This window comes from Manacus vitellinus, unplaced genomic scaffold (genome assembly GCF_001715985.3).
Source record: "Manacus vitellinus isolate BGI_N305 unplaced genomic scaffold, ASM171598v3 scaffold_8_pilon, whole genome shotgun sequence".
NCBI classification, from domain to species: domain Eukaryota; kingdom Metazoa; phylum Chordata; class Aves; order Passeriformes; family Pipridae; genus Manacus; species Manacus vitellinus.
Genome location: NW_021940864.1, coordinates 16,662,958 through 16,683,846, shown reverse-complemented (window position 1 = coordinate 16,683,846; position 20,889 = coordinate 16,662,958). Strand labels below are relative to the sequence as shown.

The window sequence follows — 20,889 nt, the reverse complement described above, 5'->3', positions numbered from 1 at the left end:
AACAAAAAAAGAGGTGAAATGCTCCTTATGAGATCTTTTCTCATGCATTCCAAAAAGGTATAAATTTCTTTAACTATTTTATACTTAAAGTCCTGAAGTCAAAGACAGTTTGTGAGAAAGAGAAAGCAAATATCTAAATTTTCAAGATAATTAAAAAACAACTACTTCTCCTTACTTAGGTTTCAAAGCAGACCACAGAACAACAAATAAATGAAAAGCAGGTACTTTTTTCCCCAGGTATGTTTTTTACTGTACATTTTGTAGCAAAAAAAAAAAAACAAACGAAAGGAAAAAAATATTCTGATCACAGGGATGTCATTATTTAAAACTCCAAGTAGGAAACATGACGAATACAAGATCAAGTACACAGCCATGTCACAATATATCTCTGAACCTTTAAAAAAAATATACATAAAGTTTTTTTCATGTGTTATTTTCTCTGTACCTTGCACCCTTTCTTCATATCTTTTACAAAATCGATGTAAATAATAGTAACAATGTGCAATTTCAGAATGGTTCCCGACAGCTGATCATTGAGAGCCAAAGAATTAATAAACAAATGATAGGACAGTTGCAGTAGCCACCAGAATGCTGGAAATCACAGTAAAATTGTTAAGGACAATCAGTTCAGCTGGATTGGCCATGTGTATTTCTACAGCCACAGCAACACTTACCAAAAACTAATCTGAGAATCAGTTTACAAGTCCTAAACAGCTCCTGTTATTAGTCAGCAAGTATCTTCCTGAGGATGAGACAGGGAAGCAGGAGTACACCAGGGACTGGGGAAGGGCTGTATGTAATGCAGGGGGCACATGGGAGACCCTCTGCTCTGAGATACCCAAATTGAACTCAGTTGCTGTGGCTAACTTGGAACATACCCAATCCCCTGAAATACACAAAAACTTAATTTTCTTGTGGCGCTACTTGGTACAGTCAAGCTGTGTCACGGTGATTGTACGGACAAGGAGCTTTTGTCACAATAGGGTCAGTGTTTTCTTTGGCAGTTAGAGTGGCAGTGTGACCTTCACTAGAAGCCACTAATATTCATAATGTAGAGCTACTTTTGTTTTCCCTTGCTTTATCCTTTAGTAGGAAATCTTGATAACTATTTTTCCCATCTTTGATAGCAACACCCTTACAGATACCAATAGCTGCTGCAATCTGCCTTGAGCATTGATAAACAGAGACTATGAAGATAGAAGGAAGAGGATGATTTCTTTTTTTATAATTTATTTGTCCCTAGATTTAATTTTTTCTAGGACAGAAAGGGTGGTATTGGGGGTGGATTATACAGTACGTCAGGAATTTGACCTTTGTACATACCTCCTTTTAATCTGGGGGATTTGATGAGACTAAAAACAAAACCAAAAAATGTATGGAAACATACTTTCTGTTGTGGGGAAAAAGCAACTCAAACCATAAAAATCAAAACAGAACAGAAGTAAATAAATCCCAACCAAAAGCCGACTCAACAACAAATATTGTTTGCCCAGATGTCACAGTTAACACCATGAGATTATGCTGAACAATTTGCTTTTATCTGTCCCTGTGGGTGCCATGCCTGCACTTTTGAGAAAATCATTTGCAATAACAACCAGATATATCCTAGCACCAGTCATATCCACAGAAGTGTATTTCTGTGTTTGAAAGAAAAGAAAGAGGTGCCCTTTAAAAAAAAATTAAAGAAAAAAGAAAAGAAACCCTGTAAAATTAAATTTCTCCTGTTAAACCCCTTTTCATCCTCCTTGTTTAATCTTGTGTGATGGTTCACCAACAGTCTAAGTAACTTTTGGAAAGTAATGCTAAATACAACTAGCAAATTCCTTGAAACATTCACACATGGTTTAGTTGGGCCCAGACAGGAATGGTGCCATACGTGCCTATTCACATTTCATGACCTTCTTGCTCTTTTAGTATCCCTGTTACTTACTTGCTTGTCTATCTTTTTGGCCAGTACAATTGAAAACATTTCCTCCACTCTCTTTCCAATTGCATGGCCCTGAAGCAAACCATGCTTTATAACCTATGAAGGGAGAAGAGGAGGGGGGAGACACTGATATTTACACCGTGCTTTCCATTACCCACTCTGAGCTCCCGAAAGTCCCTTTTGCCCCTGTTAGGTCATTGTCATCATACTGCAAAAGCATGCCGTTGACTGAGAGGCTCCTCTTTGTCCAAATGTTTGTTATCTTTTTTGGGTAGGTGCAACACTGAGATGTAGCAAAGTCCCCCATGTCAAAAGAATGGCTACGTTTGGTTTTGCCCTCTAGAGGCAACATGAGGAAGCTGCGTAATTTTGACTCCGTCTGGCCCAGCAGTGGCTCTTTGTCCGAGTGGCGGGCCACCGTGGAAGTTCTGGAGTCTGTCATTTCCTCCTTTTTCTGACATTTCAGTTCCAGGGAGGCAAAAGCTCCCATTAGCCGGTCAATATTGTGTTTTGACCTGGAAGGAGGCCTCCATTTACTGGACAATGTGCCCTGTTCACTTTGGAGGCTATAGTTGTCACAGTCACGACTATTTGCAGAGCTGGAGGAAGAGGAGATGCTACTCCGTGCAGACTGACAGTTAAACTCCATAAGTTCATTCCTCACCACCACTTTGGGATTGACTTGGGGCAGGACTCCATTCTGAACTGGTTGTGCTCCATTTGTCTGTGAGTAGACATTGCTGACATTAGACATCTTCCCTTGAGAATTGTTGCAGACCTTATAGCGGACCATGAGTATTACAATGAACACCAACAGAGTTGCCACAATGATGCCTCCAATGATCAGAATCATGGTCCCACCCAGGAACTGACTGTGCATTGACTGGCACTGAGGGTAGTCTTCTTTGGTGAAGAATTGGGCGCATCCCACTATATTGGTGGCAGTAAGGGTCGTGGCTGTGTCATCCCACATTGCCAGGACACAGAGGTCATAGCCTGTTCCGGAAACAAGGTTGGTTACAACAAAGGCCTTGTTTGTAGCTGGTATCATCCTTAAAAAAAAAAAGAAAGAAAAAAGAATTGGTTACTCTTGACACAAAGGTGAAAGAGAGAACAGATATAAGAACGATATTGTGTTTACTGTTCTGGGTACTGGCAAAGAGAAGTCGGAGCCATAAAATTCAAACCAGCGTTCAAGCTTCCCAGCTCCTGTGGGTTCAACATCCCAGCATTCAGTAACACGCAAGTTTTGAGGGCCAGCTCTCAAATGTGCAATAAAGGGAGTAAGAAAAATCAGACCAAACTAGTCTGTTTTGTTTTTTTTTCTCTCTCCTCACTTGCACCTGTCCTATTCTGGAATATATTCAAACCTGAAGAGATAACTCAGAATAAAAATATGTGCTTACAAAGAGCAGTTCTTTCTGAGTGTGCAAATGACCCTTGTACTTGCTGAGTTTCAACCTGGCAGTTGTCTCATTGCTTCACGGGTGCCTGAACATTTACTGTCTAACATCAGCGGGTTACTTACCTTGTGAAGACATTTAGTTTTCTCATTGACTGAGAAGGCAAGGCAGGCAACCACTTCTCTCTCTTTCTCCACTCTCCCACCTACTTTCTCAATCCTCCTACTCCCCACTGTGGAAAATATCTCCTAAAAATGCAGCTATCATCATCTTTGCCAGAAATTTCTCCCAGCAACCACCTTCCCCTCTGTGAGTGAAAAAGAAATACTGGCATTGGCAATATGGGCTGTGGAAGTGTGAGGAGAGGCAGGAAGAGACAGAGATGGAAAGAAGAAGGTTTCTTTAAAATAAAGAATTCTATTCAAGTAGGAATCCATTTCCAAAAACCAAATAGCTAGGCCTGCTTCCAAAAACCAAATAGCTAGGTCTAAGCTGTGCTCCAAGTTGGGACATTTATGGACATTATTCTTTGTTGCCACAAAACTTAAGCAGTCATTTGAACTCATGCAGTATTAGAGCATCACTAGCATTCAAAATTAGCAGATGGGAATGAATATGGTTTACCTCCACTTCAAACTGATGAAAATTGCAGTACATTAGTGGAACACAGTGGAGAATTCAAGATTTGGTGCCTGGTGGTTAGCCAAGAATAAAACCAAAGAGATACCCCATGCATGTTTCTCATTACTGTTACATTACATTACAGGCTTGGGTGAGAGAAAAAAGCTGAAATTAAAAACAGCCCATTATGACATAGATCTGCAGGTCTTTTGCACCGGCAACAAGGGAGTCCTACAGGCACTTACAACCCACAGTGAGCTGATGTGACTGTATTTGGGACGGTAAGGCCCACGCAGAGGAACAAGGCATATTCCTTGTCGGAGTGCCAGGCTTCCTTAGTCTCAAATCATCACCACAGCTAGCACAAACTGCAGCTCTGCAGAGGACCTTCTGTACAGTGGGAGGGAACAGATCTGCACTGAGAAGCAGCAACGTCAAGGCACTGCAAAGATGAGCCTCTGATCATCTTTGCATTTATGCATTCACGCCACTTACACAGCCCTTCAGTCTGGCCACAGGTGAGGATGTGGCTGCTTTTTAAAAAAAACACACACAAAAAAAAACTGTAAGGAAGAGAAATATTTGTGAGAGACACTTGAGAAATAACGCTGAGAAACATCATCTGGCAGGTTTACTCAATGTTGTATTTTGAGATTCTAGACACATTTATCACCCTAATGGAGCTGTTTGACACAGATATGAGTTATTCAGAATGAGTCCAGAGGTCATAAAGCAGCCCTCATGAAAAACTCCAGATACTGCTGCTAAAATGTTTTCCAAAAGCTGAAATATGTGATCTCAAGTTGTTTCTAATTGTTCTTTCCTCCCTGTGGGTCTGTGAACAAAACACCACTGCCCACAGCAGACTGCACTCTGTAGAATTGTTCAAGGAGTTGCATGTGCACACACCAAGGATGATATATGGAATAACAGAATACTATTGTTCTTCAAACATCTGATTTTAAACTCTTGAACAGTTTCAGTAATTGCTTCCTATGTCCTTCTGTAGTGCTATACTCCACTTTTCACAATCAATCTCAGCTACGTGCTTAAAAAAATCTGCAGTGTGTTAAGTCGTTCAGAAATTATTTCATTACGAAACCTCATTACAAACAAGTAGCACTGTTAGCAGAAAGAGTAGTCAGCCCTATAAACTTGGTCTTGGACTTGGGTCATAACTCTTGGAAAAAGAGAACTATAACACTATCTGTTAGAGTGGTTCCTTTTGCTTTGCAATGATTAAATGTGGAGAGACGAGAGACTATTCTCTCCAAGCAAACAGCAAACAACTGAGTTTATATACTATCTAACTTTGCACATGTACGATCATCTTTGCATTTATGCATTCACATCCCTTACTCAACCCTTCATTCTGGCCACAAGTGAGTATGTATTTCTCCTGTTTAAAAACCAAACATACAAAAATAGAAATACAGTCTTTCAACCTCACCCACTAATGCCCGATTCATATAGAGTGAACACTGATAGCCTAAATCATTTACAACTTGCTTTTTTTCAAACACAACTACACACCAGCTTCCAAGGAAATGTAACTGCCTGAAATATTTCAAGGACTGGCAGGTAGTGATAGTGGCAAAAAATATAAAGCCAATCCATTTTTAAATGTACAGCAGTGAGGCCATAACTAGTTCTAAAGCTTGGCTAGGTTAACTGTGTTGAAACTTCCGTAAAAGTTTGTCTTAGCCTTTAAAAGAAACTGAGTCATTTCTAAATTCAATCAATGCTGGCAGCTACAGCTGTGGTAATATTTGGACTAATAATAGCTTTATAAAAATCACAGTTGCAATCTCAATTAAAGAAAAAGCAATCAACTCTCCATATGCATTCAAAATGAAGAATTTTGGATGTTTCCGTAAGCAAATTTTAAATGTTCTTGTAAAATATTTAAGTTAATGTAGCTGTTAAAGAACAGCTGAACATAGGAATAAGCAACAATTTCAAGAGTACTAGGAGTGAAGTAATTACTTTTAGACTTAGTTTTCTATCTTACAGAGAAGACAATCTTGTTTTCATGAACTTGCCAAATTTTAAGAGTATTTTGGCATTCCTCTGTGCTTTCATCTACCCTCCTCAAACATACTGCCAGTGAGCTGTGATGGATGACATCTCTTAACATTCCCCACACCTAAAATCAATGCAGACTCTTTTTCGTTCTGGGATATTGATGACTCTTTCTTTGTCCCCAACACAGGTATTTGCAAGGTGCCGCTTCAATCTTTGCTTTGTAGCCTAGCAGGGTGTGTCTCTTCATGGCTGTTTAGTACATGTAGTGCCATTAATCATGCACCACCCTACCCTGCCACTGGGACTCAGTAGCTAGGAGCTGCCATAAAACTAAAAGGGGCCATTAAAACTGGATCTAGGCAGAGATCTTGCAGGGCTTTGTTCAGTCCAGATAAACACTGAAAGCTGTTTTCAGATAGCAAGGATGTGGTTCATGGGAGACCAAAAAGAGCTTTTGAAAGTTGTTAGCTTTAGGAACTGAAGATTCAGATGTTCACAGATAGTAAACATACTTAAAAGCTGCAGTATCTTGAAGCAACAAGCCTGATACTGTCCACTTGCTCTTCAGGGCAGTGTGATCTTGCCTAGATGCTTCTTATCACAAAAGAGGAATAGAGATCTAAATCTGGTACTAGACTTTCTTTAGGGAAAAAAAACCAAAACAAACAGTTGACTAACTGCAAGAGAAGATCAACTAGCAAAAGACTTGCATATAGGTTATGAAAGGTTTTAATACATACAGTTTAAGGAATCTGGGGGCTGGGAAAACAAACAAATACAGAAATATGTCAACAGTGAAAACGTAAATGCAAAATTGGAAAATCTTATGGAAATATCACTGTCCAGACACATAAGACACAGTAATTTCTGTCTTTCTCCTCTGATTTATTCTCCTTGGAGTAAGAGGAGCAGGTAAATCTCCACACTGGTGCCAGGATTTTTTAATCTGATTCTTAATCTAGTTCTTGAATCCTATCTGAAGGTCAAAATACCCCAAGGAAAAACTATTCATATAAGAACACAGTTCTGACCTCTCTGGAAAACCTTGCCTCTAAGGAATGAAATGAGCATAGAGATCTTACAACTGACCTTCTTAATTAACAAAAAGAGTTCTCTTCTCTCACCCTTTGGTACAATAGCATCACTTATTGGAAGAGAAGGAGACCTATGGCCAGGATGGGCATAGCATAACCATCTGAAATAGAACAGCAATAGACAGATGCTCCCAGGAGAGTGTGATGAAGAGCTATGAAGAAGAGCTATGAAGAGCTATGAAGTTGAGATGAAAGTTTGCAGGGCTTTTTCAAACAATACATTCTGTTCAATCCATGAAGATTTATGTCTCATTTTGTGAAAGTGCCCAAATGAGACCCTTTTAAAAAAAGGGAAAGATAGTGCTAGAATTCTTCTTTGAAATCAACCTTATTTTGTACCACCATCACCACTAAAACATCCTTGTTATGTCCTTGGGGACACAACATACAGAAATCAAGCAATTTTCTAATTATTCACTTCAGTGTGTGGTGATATTAAGAAAATTAGAAAATAAATTACCTAGAAATACAGGGGAAAAAGGTTTGCTGCAGACTTCACTCATAATCCCAGATGCAAGTGAGCACTGAAGCTTGCAGCGAGTGAACTGTGCTGAGAATTTGAGATAACTGAGTTTTATTCTTTATTTTATCAGTTACACTGATATCAGGCTCCACTTTATCAGTAACTCTCAGTTCCTGAGAATTCATTTTGCTGTACTGTAAGTCTCCTCATTTATAAAATAGGGATAATGCCAGCAATCTCCTTTCAAAAGAGGCCTGTAGTGTATTGAAGGAAATTAGTAGATATGGCGATTGCACTGTAATATACAAACGAGTTCTTTTCTTCTGTGTAGCATGGGGGTTTAGCAGCAGTGAACTGTTGGTTAATACTGCCGTTATGGAAAACTGAAAAATTAGACAAAATCCAGATTAGGCTAATTGGCTAGGCAATTCTGTACCTTTTCTCCATCAAAAGAGGGATGTGATACCATCCACTTGAGGCCTGAAACTGCTTTAATCACAAGATTTGCAGGGACCTGTCAACACAATTCCTTTGGGAAAACACTTGCAACTTCCAAGACTCAGTTTTATACTGACCTGCTAGATTTTTATTTTTTTCTTTGTATTATCCAGGGCTGTATACTACATATGCACAAATTTTTTTATATTATATGGGTCTATATACTACTTGTATACAATTTTGCCTTTTGAAATGAATTCTAGGTGTTCAAAATGGAGTCATGCTAATTTATTAAATACTGTATCTGAGGGGAAAAAAGAAGTAAAAAAGCTTAATTCTTTAAGTGTGAATTTTCTAGCCGCTCAACTCAAACTCTTCCTATAAGATTCTGTGACTACATGCCATGTCCCATGACAGACACCTCCCAGGGAATGGTCCATTCTCTGCTGATAAATTCCCTTTTTTTACAGAGTGATTTTAGAAAGCTGTATATCAAAGCTGCATATAGTGGTTGGAATGTTAACACCTGAATCATGGTAGAAAAAGTATGCAAGAAAATGTACTAAGACAGCAGTATAGATGATGAGGTTCTGAGGCTGGGCCCGCATTAATTTACCAGTTCAGCTATAGACTATACACTAATTATAAAGCAACTGGTAAACAGTAGTGCTAAGCATTGTCAGTATGCAATATAGTTTGTAATGAGGAGGGAGAAAGGAAGGGGGAAAAGGGTGCCAGGGTGAAATAGTGTTCTATAAAATCATATTCCACTTAGTTAGCACACTAATTTTCCTGTGTAGCAATGCCGTGATGTTAAATATCTGCCTCACACTCCTAGATTTCTTCTTACACAAAGTTGAATTCACTCAGTGCCAAAGTATTGCCTAGATTACTCTCAGAGCTAGAAATTGATCCACAAAAGTGAAACACTGAAATCTGAACCATTTTCTTTTTTTTTTTTTCTGAGAAAATCTCATGCTGAAAATGATTTTTTTACTTCATCAGTAATTTTTTTCCCATTATAAAATATTTGGGTTTTTTTCCTTCATTCCAGTTTCACAGATATTTCTGAAAAAAACCCAAACAAATAATTATTCCAGCTAATCTTCCATTAAACTGTTGTAGAAGGGTCTGATAGAGTCCTACATTTCAGGTAGAGTGCCCATCTTCAATCTCAGTTAAAGTAGGATGGTAGAGAAAGGGGAAAGGGAAAGTATCAGTGGGGACATACTGGAGAAAGTTGGACTAAAAAGCACGTAAAAAAGAGTGAAGATCTTTCAGCAAAACTGAGCCAATTGTAAAGGTAGTGAAGCGAATCAAGGCAGTGGAAAGAGCCCAGATGGTGGACAGATATTCAGAAGGCTGGAGAAAAGGGCAAAAAAAGATCAGAGGAAAATTAGGAGGTTCTAAATTGAAGTGAAAATGCCACACATGATGTATTGCCTGGGAGCAAGAACAAGTAATTGACAAATTTGGACTGCACACTTAGCATTCTTCTTGGCTACCAACTGTGATTTCCTTGAAAGTTTTATGGTATATATTGGTGTAATTTTTTTCTGTATTTTTATCCTGGAAAGACCCAGTTTCTGCAGTCATGGAATGAGAGTACAATCTAAAATGTTATTAAAAATTAAGTTGGCAATAGAGATTAATTTCTGACCCTTCAAATTTCAAAAGAAGTCCTTGAGCATGTATCTTCAGGTTGCCTTAAAGCCTCAAGAATTAAAAAAATTAATACAAAGTACCAAGTATACTGCTGTGTGAGATCTCACATTCTTTTGGCATATGCTTCAAGATTTTTTAATCTAAGAATCTGAGAAAGACAGAGATCTATTGTGACCTGCATTTTAAAAAAATGACAGTTGTATTTCTGGTGTCCTGGGAAAAGAGATATTTGTTAATATTAGCAACAGGACATAATTCCTCTGTCAGTGATGTCAACGTAAGAAAATGTGAGATAATACCAGGAAGTAGCCAGACTTGTTCATTAAAAACTAAACCAATCCAGCATGAATAATTTCCTGCATTTTTTATTTTATTAGTTTTGAGGGGTTTTACAACATACAATCATAACTTTGCCTTCAGACGAAACATTTATTATTAAGCACAAATCCCTTCCTGCTTTTCTGAAACCTGTCTCCTCATCACTCATGCATCCGACTGCCCTTCAGAGAATCTGTCTTGTCAAATAAAACACATAGTACATATAATTTCATTATTATTTCCTAATTTGCTTATACATTTTTCTGTTCATTTTGGAAAAGTGGGGTAGGAGGTGGGAAAGAGAAGATAGAGACAAAAGCAATTGATATGTCTGTCACAAGATGGTGAGCCAGGGAGATACCGATAATGAATATATTCTCTGTGCGACAGGGGAAAGTAAAAAAAAAACCAACCCCAAACATTAAACTACTAGCTCAGAGAATATAAATTTATGTTGATATCTGATGGGCTGCTGAATAATGTCCCCTAGGGATGCACTGAAGTCAGTCATCCGGTGACAGAGCAAAGCGTAGGCTTCTAGGGCACATCACTTCACAAGGCTGAGAAAAGGGAACCACAGTACAAGGCATTCTGCTCCCCTCCATTAGCCATTGCTCTAAGAGGAAACTCTCCTCTCAGTAATTCTATCAGATTCTTGTAAACAATAAGGAGCTGCAGGCAGGCACAATGGATGAGGCACTTCTGGATGAATGAACATCACCAGAACCATCTTCTAATGCTTTGAATCAATGAAGGTGCTCAGGTCAGCTGTCCAGGTCCAAGCTACTGCACTGGGACAACCTTATTTTGGTTCATGTTGGTATGAGAGCACAAAATTAGACTTTCAAGCTCTCTGATGTATACTGTGATTTCTTTCATGTGGACATGACAGCAGCAGACATTTAGTGCCCTAAACATTAAATTTTATGTTTAAAGGGAAAACAGACACACTCTAGGAAGGTTTGACAGCACAGAAGATTAATCCAGTCACACCCAAGCTATTCAACAACACACAGAACACCTTTCACCTCATTATACTAATTGCCTGAGAAAAAAAATTCCTCACACTAATTCAAATCCAACTAAAACATATTTAAGCTCATTAGCAGAGTAATTGAAAGCCCACACAATATTTCTCTTAGTAAATGTGAAGCTGAAGTATTTATGGAAACAATGCATAGCCACACTAATAAATTCACTCTGTATCATGTAAATGCAGGGTTAGAAAGTTATCATAATTCACAGTAATGTTGCAAAGAGCCAGTCAGTAAATTTGAAATTACTCAACAGCATGTAAAATCAGTAACTGATAGTGGTGAACCCCCTTTACAAATAACCCATTTCTAAAGGTGAGAGGAGGTAAAAGTTATCTGTGAAATGTGTGTTCAAGTCATTAAGCAGAGTTTGGACTTGGGACACACTTTTCCCAGGTTTTTATAGACTGATGGCTCATACACTTGGCTGAAGAGCGTTATTCGCTCTGACTCAAGTCATTCTTAATTCTTTTTTGCAGTGTTGGACAGTTACATCAGAAAAGGTCATCTTACCATACCAGCAGAGGTTCCCAGAAGGGAAGGAACATTAAAAGTAATGAGCACATTTAGGAACTTGGATAAAATTAATTTGGAAGAGGGAGTCTGCTATTTTCCTGGCAGAACACAGCTGTGAGATTCAGCTATATGCTGTCTTTTCATGAGAGTTACAAGTGGGGCTTTCCACTTATTTCCAGGTAGAAAAATTTGTACTAATTATAGTGATGGGATCCTATAATGGTTAACAGACATCCATCCCCTTTTTCTATATGAGCTCATGTGAGCTGAGATGAAGCGGAGGATTCTTAGTGACTCACTAGCAATTACTTACAACTCAGAGCACTTATGCTACGCTGCAACTCACATGTCCTGCAGAAACTCAGTGTCCTACCACACAGGATAATTTTATGTCCGGAAGGTTGTGCTGGAATGACAAAAACTCCAGGCACTGCTTGAAGTTATGTTGGCCGGATTTTGTAATTGTCTGGTCAAAGCAAACTCTCACATGCTGTTTCAAGTTCTTCTGTCAAAAAAAATCTTTGTGTGCTGGTAAGAGAAGTGTGGTGCTAGCTAACAGCTGACAAGACTATTCTAACTATTCCAACCAAAAGAAAGAATCTTATTAAATGAAATAGGCATCACTACCCACAGAAACCACGTATACACTGATATATCGGTCTGTATAGAAAAGTATCTCAGCATCAGTTTGACACAATTTATGCATTATTAAAAAGTTTAAGTACATATCATGCTATTGTTCCCCCACCTCAGTGATTGAACTCGTTGTGGATAGTCTCAAGAGATAGGGAATTGTTATGTACCAGAATCTTGAGCGTCTCTCTCATCATGAAGTTGAAAAAATTTAATTTCATTCGCAGTAGAAAGGGAGAACTCCATTCACCAATTCTCCAAAAATGAACTAAAGGAATATCAACTCACCAAAGATACAGCCATAATTTACCTATGTTCAGAGAACCTCTCTGGCAAACTGTCTAGCCTCATAGCAAACATTGGAAATACCTTTTACTATATAAAATGGATACAGAAGAATTGCTTGCTTCTTGTAAAGTAAGGAAACTTATAGAAAAACAATAAGGAAAAGTTTGAGTTAATAATCATCATCAAGCTTCTAAATTCTGAGTTAGAAGAGGGAGAAAATCTTTTAGAAGAAAAGTATCCATGAAATGCACAACCACGTACAAGGTAAAGAGAACCAGAATGATTCAGAGTGACTTTTGATATAACATTGGGGTAAAAATGTTTTTTTCAATTGCAGAATGAGAACAAGGGGTGAAAAAATCACTAATAGTCAAAAGCATTGTCTCCTAAGGGGAGAAAAAAGCAGAAAACAAAAAGGAAAAAAGGTAACATAGATATATAATGAAGGCATTTCCTAAAGCAGAGGTTTGACATTTTGCCTCTTTCTGGGTATTGCACATAAAGCAAAGGAAAAGGAAGGCTAGAAGGACTAGATAGAACAGAAAGAGTTGGAGATGTTGAAATTTTGGAGTGTTCTATAAAAGACCAGAACACAGTTACATCCTTTAAGTTTGTGATACCAAAATTAGATAAAAGCATTTCTCAGCAACCAGAGACACACTGGTTCTTTCAAAGCTGAGCCTGGGCTGAAATCATAATGTGTGAAGAGTGACAAATCCATTACTGAAAAGGAAAGTAAAATCCATCCAGCAAAAAACCCAAGTTTTAATTTATAATTACTCCAGGAGAAAGAAAATGAGAAGTCAGTTATAGCTTCCAACAGCAGCATGATTTTATCATCTAGAAATATGTTTCTCATCTAAAGGATCTTAGACAAGTGCCAGAGATTTCTGGTACATGAGCAAACTTTCCTAAAAAGTAGTCTACTACTTCCCTATATGTTACAAATGAGACAGAGAAAATTGATGGAAGCTAACATGAGTCACCTGATAGGTTAATGACATGACTCAAAACCTGTCCACAATTAAGAGCCAAGAAACAGATGACTAGCAGCCTAGTAAATCTCAGCAGTCCAGAATCCTAGACTATGCATCTCAATAGTGAACTCATTGCAAAGAGGAAAGCATGAGCAATATTTATTGGATCTAGCTTTTCTTCAAGGTGGTGGCTACATACCTTGTAAATATGTATTTAGCCACTCTCAAATTAGTTCTCACTCACAGAAAGTACACATAAGGTTTGTAAATACCAGAAAAGGATTGAAATCCTAATTTTTAGTGAGGTTACTTATTAAATGAGTTAACAAATATAAGAGTACTCAAATTTGGTATCTGCCTTTTATTTCAGAGAACCACAACTGTTGAGGGATTGAAAATTATAAATTCTGTATTTGGTTTATTGTCATTGTATGGTTTTGTATATGTTATACTTTTTTATGTGAGTCTTGTGTTCTGATTGGTTGAATTTTGCTGCAGTATTATGCATATTTATATTTTTCCTTATATGGTCATAATTTGCATGCTCCGCCTGAACCCCACCTTCTGTTCCAGTGCCTTCCCTACCCATGTTATTTAAGGCTGGAGCCATTTTGTGCAGTGCTCTTTTTGTTCCTCCCTTTAAGCCATTCAGTTGTACCCCGCTCTTATAATAGTCACCTTACCAGTTGCACCCCAAAAAGTTGTGGACGTGTTTATTCAAGCGTCGACCTCCACACACAACTGCTCTTGTTTAGGTCAGATGGTGTAACATTAAGAAGAGAACAGAATTTCTTCTCATGTTTCAACTTTGCCAGTTGGTTAGTTTTATCTGGCTCCTGAAGTTTTCTCACTTATGGCTTAAATTACACAGCCTTGCTGAATATGGTTTCAAGACCAAATAGACTCAGACAATGGGCAGGTGATCAACAAGTTAATTAGTTTTCACAACAATTAGTTTCACCCAACTACAAGGAACAGTAGGTATGCCATCAGTCTGTTGACATAGCTACATCCAAATCTGCTAGGTTTATTATTTCTTTATCATGATTAATTACTACTCATCATACCTGGAGGTTTTTGCAGTCATGGATATTTCATTGTCCACCAGGAGAATGAAAGCTTTTACATGTAATAGGCATCAACATGAGGTCATTACAGACGATGGAAAACAGCTTGTGAATAATTTCTTTGAAAAACTCTATAAATTCTGTGGAATCACACATGTAAGAGCACTCTGTACTCTTGAAAGGAAAATGAAAGATTGGGTTTTTCTTTATCTTTGCTTGAAAAACTTTCAAAGTAATGAAGGAAGAGGCTGACAGATCGCTCTGCTCTGGAGAGCTTCAAGTGTAAAGCCTGAAAAACTTCGACTTCTTCACTCTATAAAATCATCTCTGAGCTTTCCTACTGTAACTACAGATAGCATAAATAAGTACAACCTGCAAAAATGACACCAAAAGCAACAAAAGGAGAGCATGGAATAAAATGTAAATGCAACGCACAATGGTACTAAATGCACAACCTTTGCCTGCTTGAAAAATACAGAATCATTTGTCACCTGTACTATCAGATAAGGGAATGCCGTCCTCGTCCTGTCAAAATGAGTAGTAGTAGAAATTTGCCAAATATTCATTGACATTTAGGAACAAAAATGTTGAGCTGAACATTTATTCACATCAAGAAGCAACAAAACCTCAGTGTGACCCCTCCAAAAACACTCCTAGAAAGGAGGATAAAATAAATACTCTAAAAAATCATTACATAGAAATGATTTCAGGCTTCTTTGGAGAGCACAGCCAGCACTGCATTCTAGGGTATATTAGTTATATGACTCTGTTTTTCCATATATATATTTGTAATTATATTATCAGTATAATAATTAGCATTTGACTCAATATTTCTAAGACTCAATGTAAACCTTAAGAGGAAACTTAAGCATGACCCTCCTTAACCACTATATGGGCTGGGAGATTTCTTAGATCTGCAGTCAAGAAAGAACAAAATATGATGCACTCAGTAAAGCATCTTCCCTTCTTTTCTCAATAAATGGTCTCCTCAGAAGTACTGAAGTGCAGCTCAGAGCATACGAGCATGGGAATGAAGCAAATTTATGAAGTCCTGCAAAGTTGCGCTTCACTAGCAGGACTGCCGATTTTGGTCTGTCTGCAGTGGACTGGGTTAGAGGGAGTCCTAAACTTTCCTCTATATCACTTGATAAACAGCTGCTGGGCTCTGAGTTCACTTCTCTAAATGATGATTGAGTGCCCTTCCTAGGTCTCACCAAGACAGTGCTAATCCCATGACATGTGAAATTTGGGTAGGCAGTACCATCAGTCTGTGGAAGGACTTCAGCCAGGCACACTATCTGCCTTTTTACATGATAAGAGAAAAAGGTCTAGATCTGAGCATCTTGACTGATGAGATGACCTTTCCTACTTTCTTGATGGAGAAGTCAGCCTGGCTTTGAAAAGAAGAGATTATTTTTTTAAAAAAAGTTTAATTTCCTTTCTTATTTCTCTACCTCACCAAAAATGACAGAAGGAGGGTCACCAGCAGAAGAAATGAAGCTGCAAACCTGCTGAACAGTAACTCTGACAGAACAAGAGGGGAGGATGTAGCCCATACCCAAGTGTCTGTAAGAGGAAGCCCCACATTTTGCTCAAAACCTGTAGCAAAACAAAAAATGGAAATGGGCTAATAAAGTCTGTTTTCTGTTTTGAAAATCTGCTTGGGAGCTGCCTTTGTTTCCAGAGTTGCTGGAGACATGTCAGGCAGAACACACTCCTGTTTCATCCCTTGTACCTCTCTCAGGAGACAGTAAAGGTGTGAAAAATCCTATGTCTATGCATTTCAGTGGCTTTTCATTTACTTTAAGATTGCTTTCAAAACAGATGTTTAGGGTGTAGTCATTTCCCGACCATGAACACTGTCTTTGCAGGTGTGTATTTGTACTATCTCTCCATGTTCAGTGTGAATCCTTTTCCTAGACATGACTTGAGAAGTATTTGCCCTGCTGTGACAGTGCCAAAAATCATTACTTGGTGGTGGGAAAGGGCTGCAATCAGGGATGAAGTGGAGAAAACTGTGCACTGCTGAAAACTTCTATGAGCTACTGCCTTTTACATAACTCTGAGAAGTTACTATCTAATGTGCCTCGTAGGCAGATTAAAATTAACTTACCTCAGCCAACAGAAACTGCAGACAGAGCCAAATGATTCCTCACAATGCATGTGTTTGTCTCTTCCACAATAGCCTGACTATAAGCTACAAGTCAAAGATGAATCTAGTGCTAAATTCATGTGGCTATGCACCTAGTGAAGATAAAACTCTGACTCACAGTGATTAAGTTTCAATGAAATATTGAAGAATGCTTAATTGGTTTCAACACCTCAGCAGCAGAAAAGAATTCGCTTTCTCATGACTAAAATTCATAACCACATTTCAGAAAATTAGTTGGTTTTTAATGACCATGCTGGCAACTTTTTGCATTGCCACAGAAAAGGTGACCAAACAGAAATATTTCTGTAACCACCAGTGTAATTTCTCGATCCATAGTGTAAATACATGGTAGCCTGCCACAAGTTTCACCTGGGTCTTTTTTCTCATGTGCACTCTGGGTTTGTTTGCAGATACTGTCCTCTTTATTCTCTAGAGTGTCCCAGAACTTTCATAGTCATGTTTCTGAAGCCACTGCTATGTGGATTTTTTTTTTTAATCTTGCTATGGAATGAATCACTCCACCCTCCCTCCAGCACGAAGACAAATGTGATTGCTGCTCCTGAACATATGGTGCAGCCTAAAAAAAGGGTTATCTTGTAGGAGTGTATCTGTAAGCATCACTTATCACACATTCCCCAACGGAGAATTTAAGAGATGATAGCTTTGCTTTTTCTTTCTCAAACTGCTCATGTTCAGCATTTTTCTGTCTACTGCTTTCCAACATGCTCATGATTCCTCGAGAGAGGAAAGCCCACTCCCATTACAACTGGCCTTTTACATATTGCTCAGCAAACTTGGTTCGCTCTACTTTCAGGGACAAGTTTTATAAGATGCAAAAGAAAATGTACAAAACTTTTCCTTCTTTTTGTGTTCATAATTTCTGTGTGACATTATACCACATTTTTTTTGCTCTCTGAAGAGAGCAATCTATAACCATATGAAAAGTCGGATTTTCAAAGTTACAAATTTCTACGCTATTCTCAGTTTGAGAGAGAAGATGCTACTGTAATATTTTATCCCAAAGCAATCTTCTCCAATTACAAAGTCTGTCTCCCTCGAGAACCTATGAAAAGTTTCAGAGTGACCCATGTGATGACAGCAAAGGGTCTTTTTTTCATGGGAATTCACTACAGTTTCAGACAAATACTTTGAGGATACCAAAATACTTTGATTAATGTTAAAAATTATCTAACTAGAATAGTCTTGAATGGAAATGCCTTATATAAGTCAAGAGACAGTTGAAGGAACACCTGGCACTATTTTTTACTATAAGGCAATCCTATACAGGTGGAGATGGCTCTTCCAATGGTTCTGTGCATTGGCTAAAATAGATTTAAAGCTTAGTAGAGAAATGGCTACTGTAGTTGCTCACACAAAAGTTTACTAAGGTGTGAAGGAGCAAGATTCAGGACGGGAACAGTTCCAGGCATGGAGAAAAACATGCAGCAATTGACTTTATTATATGGACCTTACAGTTATTATATGGACTTTACTGTTATTATGTGGTTTCATTGTATTCACACTACACAGTGCACAGCCTGGACATGCCCGGGCTTGCCATGAGTTTGCCTGCTCCCTGCTTCCCTTGCTCCCCTCTCTAATAGGCTGAAGAAGCTGCAGAGAGGAGACAGTTACCATTTGCCCTTTCCTTCCCCGGTTCCTCCCCCGTTTTGCCTCTGCCCCTATCCTGATTTGCTCCCCCGTTTGTCTGTCTCATGCCCCATCCTATGTTCTGGCCCTTTCCCTGCCTGAGCTGATAAAGAACGCCGTGCATGCTTCAATAAAGTATTCTACCTGCACCCTACCTGGTTTCCTGAACCCGTACTGTGCCACTGCCCCATCCCCGCTTCGGACAGCAGCACTAAGGCATGACAAAAGCAGATCTGGCTAGGAAAACTGACTTACACACGACCCCTTTACCTGAGCAGAAATTGCAAGTTTGATGATGGTTTGTGTCAGGAGCACACAATTCTAAAGAGAGGAGGAAGAAAATTTTACGATGGATACAGAACAACTCAGATAAAGAGAAATAGTAATTTTATGGGTCAGTATGACCATAAAAGATGAACAGCAAAAATGTAAATGCACCACCATTTGCATCTTGGTTTAAATCAGAGTAGAGTCACAAGGATGTGCACAGGGGTCTTAGGCAGCTTTCTGGTACTGGGACTGTTCACCCAGCCACAGTCTTAACAGTTCCTTCAGTGATGATCAGCAAGTGTTTCTGGCCTAAGCTTGCTCTCGCTAAGCCTGGCCAAACCTGCATCAGTGCACTGAGCCTGTGATTATTTCTTAAAAGAAATCTGCTATTGCAGTCTCTCAACTGCAGCCCTGCTGGCTTTGTGGTACTTGAGGCCTTGACACAGACATGTCAATAACACCAGCAGAAGCAGCAAAGAGAAAGGCACTGCTGAACGACTACATTGACCACTAACAATCCCAGACAGACAGATCTAGATCTAGAGGTCTAGAGGAGAGGATAATCTAGACCAAACCTCTTTTGCAATGACTAACAACACAGAAGGGAAGCTGAAGGGCAGGGATGAGTGTCTGCAGTGCTATGCAGTGGTCCAAGGGACTGGCCAGTGAAGAACCTTTCTATAGTCAACAAGAAAGAAGTATACATTTTCATGTTTTTCCATCTCAGTTGCAGCCTAGTGCAAAGTATCATAATACCCTCTTCTCAGTTTACTCAAGTACAAGTGTTTTTTATAGGCAATATCTTGCTGAGATAAAATCAAAACAAGATATTCCAGAGGAACAGGATAGGAGACACCTAGGGAATAAATAAGGATAGAAAGAGACTTTGATCCTGCCATGTGCTTTCTGCACCTGTGGACATTGCTTCAGGTTTGGTAGGGTCTTTCCTATCAGATTCTAGACCATATGTCTCTGAAATGATCAGTACCTGTTGTTTCCATCAGCCTTACTTTTAGGACTGTTTGGAAGAGTCGGTACTTGGAGACAAGCACTGACTGAAAGTTTGACAGCCTTCTACCATGTCACTTGAAAAGACTCTGCTTAATTCTCAAGGAAGATAAGGCCATGTACTACCTATGTTTTATAAAGCCTGAGAAGATCTATATGACTGCTGTGACATGACTGCCAGTTAAAGTAATGAGTGTTCACACTCAGAGAAGTTAAGGCAATGGAAACCGTAATGCACACAGCTGTAGCATTGATGTGCACAGAGATGTTTGGTTTTATTGAATGTGCTGACTTTACCAGAAGACTTTGATTGACAGTTTGACTGCTCTCACATTCTCGTCTTTGTAGGAGGCCCATTTCCAAAGTTAAGAGCGGCATGGGTAGTCATGATCATTTAATCTGACATTCTGGACAGCAGAAACCAGCATAGGCTGAGGAGTTTATACAGGGATTCTTCCACTTCACAGTGGTTTACCAGACACGGGGTCTTAAGTACTTCTCAGAGGGTAAAAAATTGTTGAGTGCACCTCCTTCTTCTGGTTCATACCATAGTGTTAAAATGTCATAGCTCATTTCCACTTTGAATGTATAGGTCCTCAGCCTGAGAAAGATAGAGTGGTTTACACATCTATATATGAAGAAAAACCAATAAGCAAAAAGCAGACTTTGAGGCAGGATGGACACATAGTCTATTTAAAGCTGTTCTGAATTTTGCTTTTGGAGGAGTCAGAGGATGGTATGAGCTGCTATACTTGCGGAGGAGAGGGCAGGGGTTGTGGAGATTTGGAATATAAAGAATAATATTGTGGGTGATGAATGGTCTGCTAATGGCCAAGATGACTGTGTAAATAGTCAATAGTTTTTTATAAAATGATTGAAGGATAGGCTTGAGAAAGCCCAGGTGGCCACAGATAACCTGCCCAAGGCCATGATAAACATGAAGACAAGTAGCCAGAGTTTAATTATGGGAAAATACCTAGGATAACTGGTTGAAATTGAAGGGGATTCAAAGACACTATGGAAAAAGGAAAATCATGACATTCCATGCATAAAAGGTATTTAAAGCCAGCTCTGGAGTGTCCAGAGATAGACTGTCTATTTTGTATCCAGCCACTTCCACTTGAAACATGCCTTTGACTGTGAGGTACTTCTGTGTGTTATTATCAGTATTAAAAGTGACATGGAAAAACATCCAAACATTTAATAGCTTTTTCTGAAGGGTACAGGACTGCATGATGGAGGATATCCCATTGCTACCAATGGTTAATAGTTGCATTTTACTCTCCTCAGGAACATAACTCACTCAACGCTTCAGAATTTGGGATGGTGGAACATCCTTG

General features: G+C 38.9%; 1 protein-coding gene across 2 annotated transcripts in view; it reads right to left on the bottom strand.

Annotated features, from left to right (window-relative positions):
* Window positions 1–315: 315 nt before the first annotated feature.
* LRFN2 (leucine rich repeat and fibronectin type III domain containing 2) overlaps window positions 316–20,889 on the bottom strand; it is a 158,294-nt gene continuing 137,720 nt past the window's right edge. For both annotated transcript variants that reach the window (XM_018085041.2, XM_008932799.3), the window contains one exon: window positions 316–2,979. In XM_018085041.2, the coding sequence (XP_017940530.1) occupies window positions 2,061–2,979 (919 nt within the window). In that variant the 3' untranslated portion in view covers window positions 316–2,060. The remainder of the gene's footprint in view (window positions 2,980–20,889) is intronic.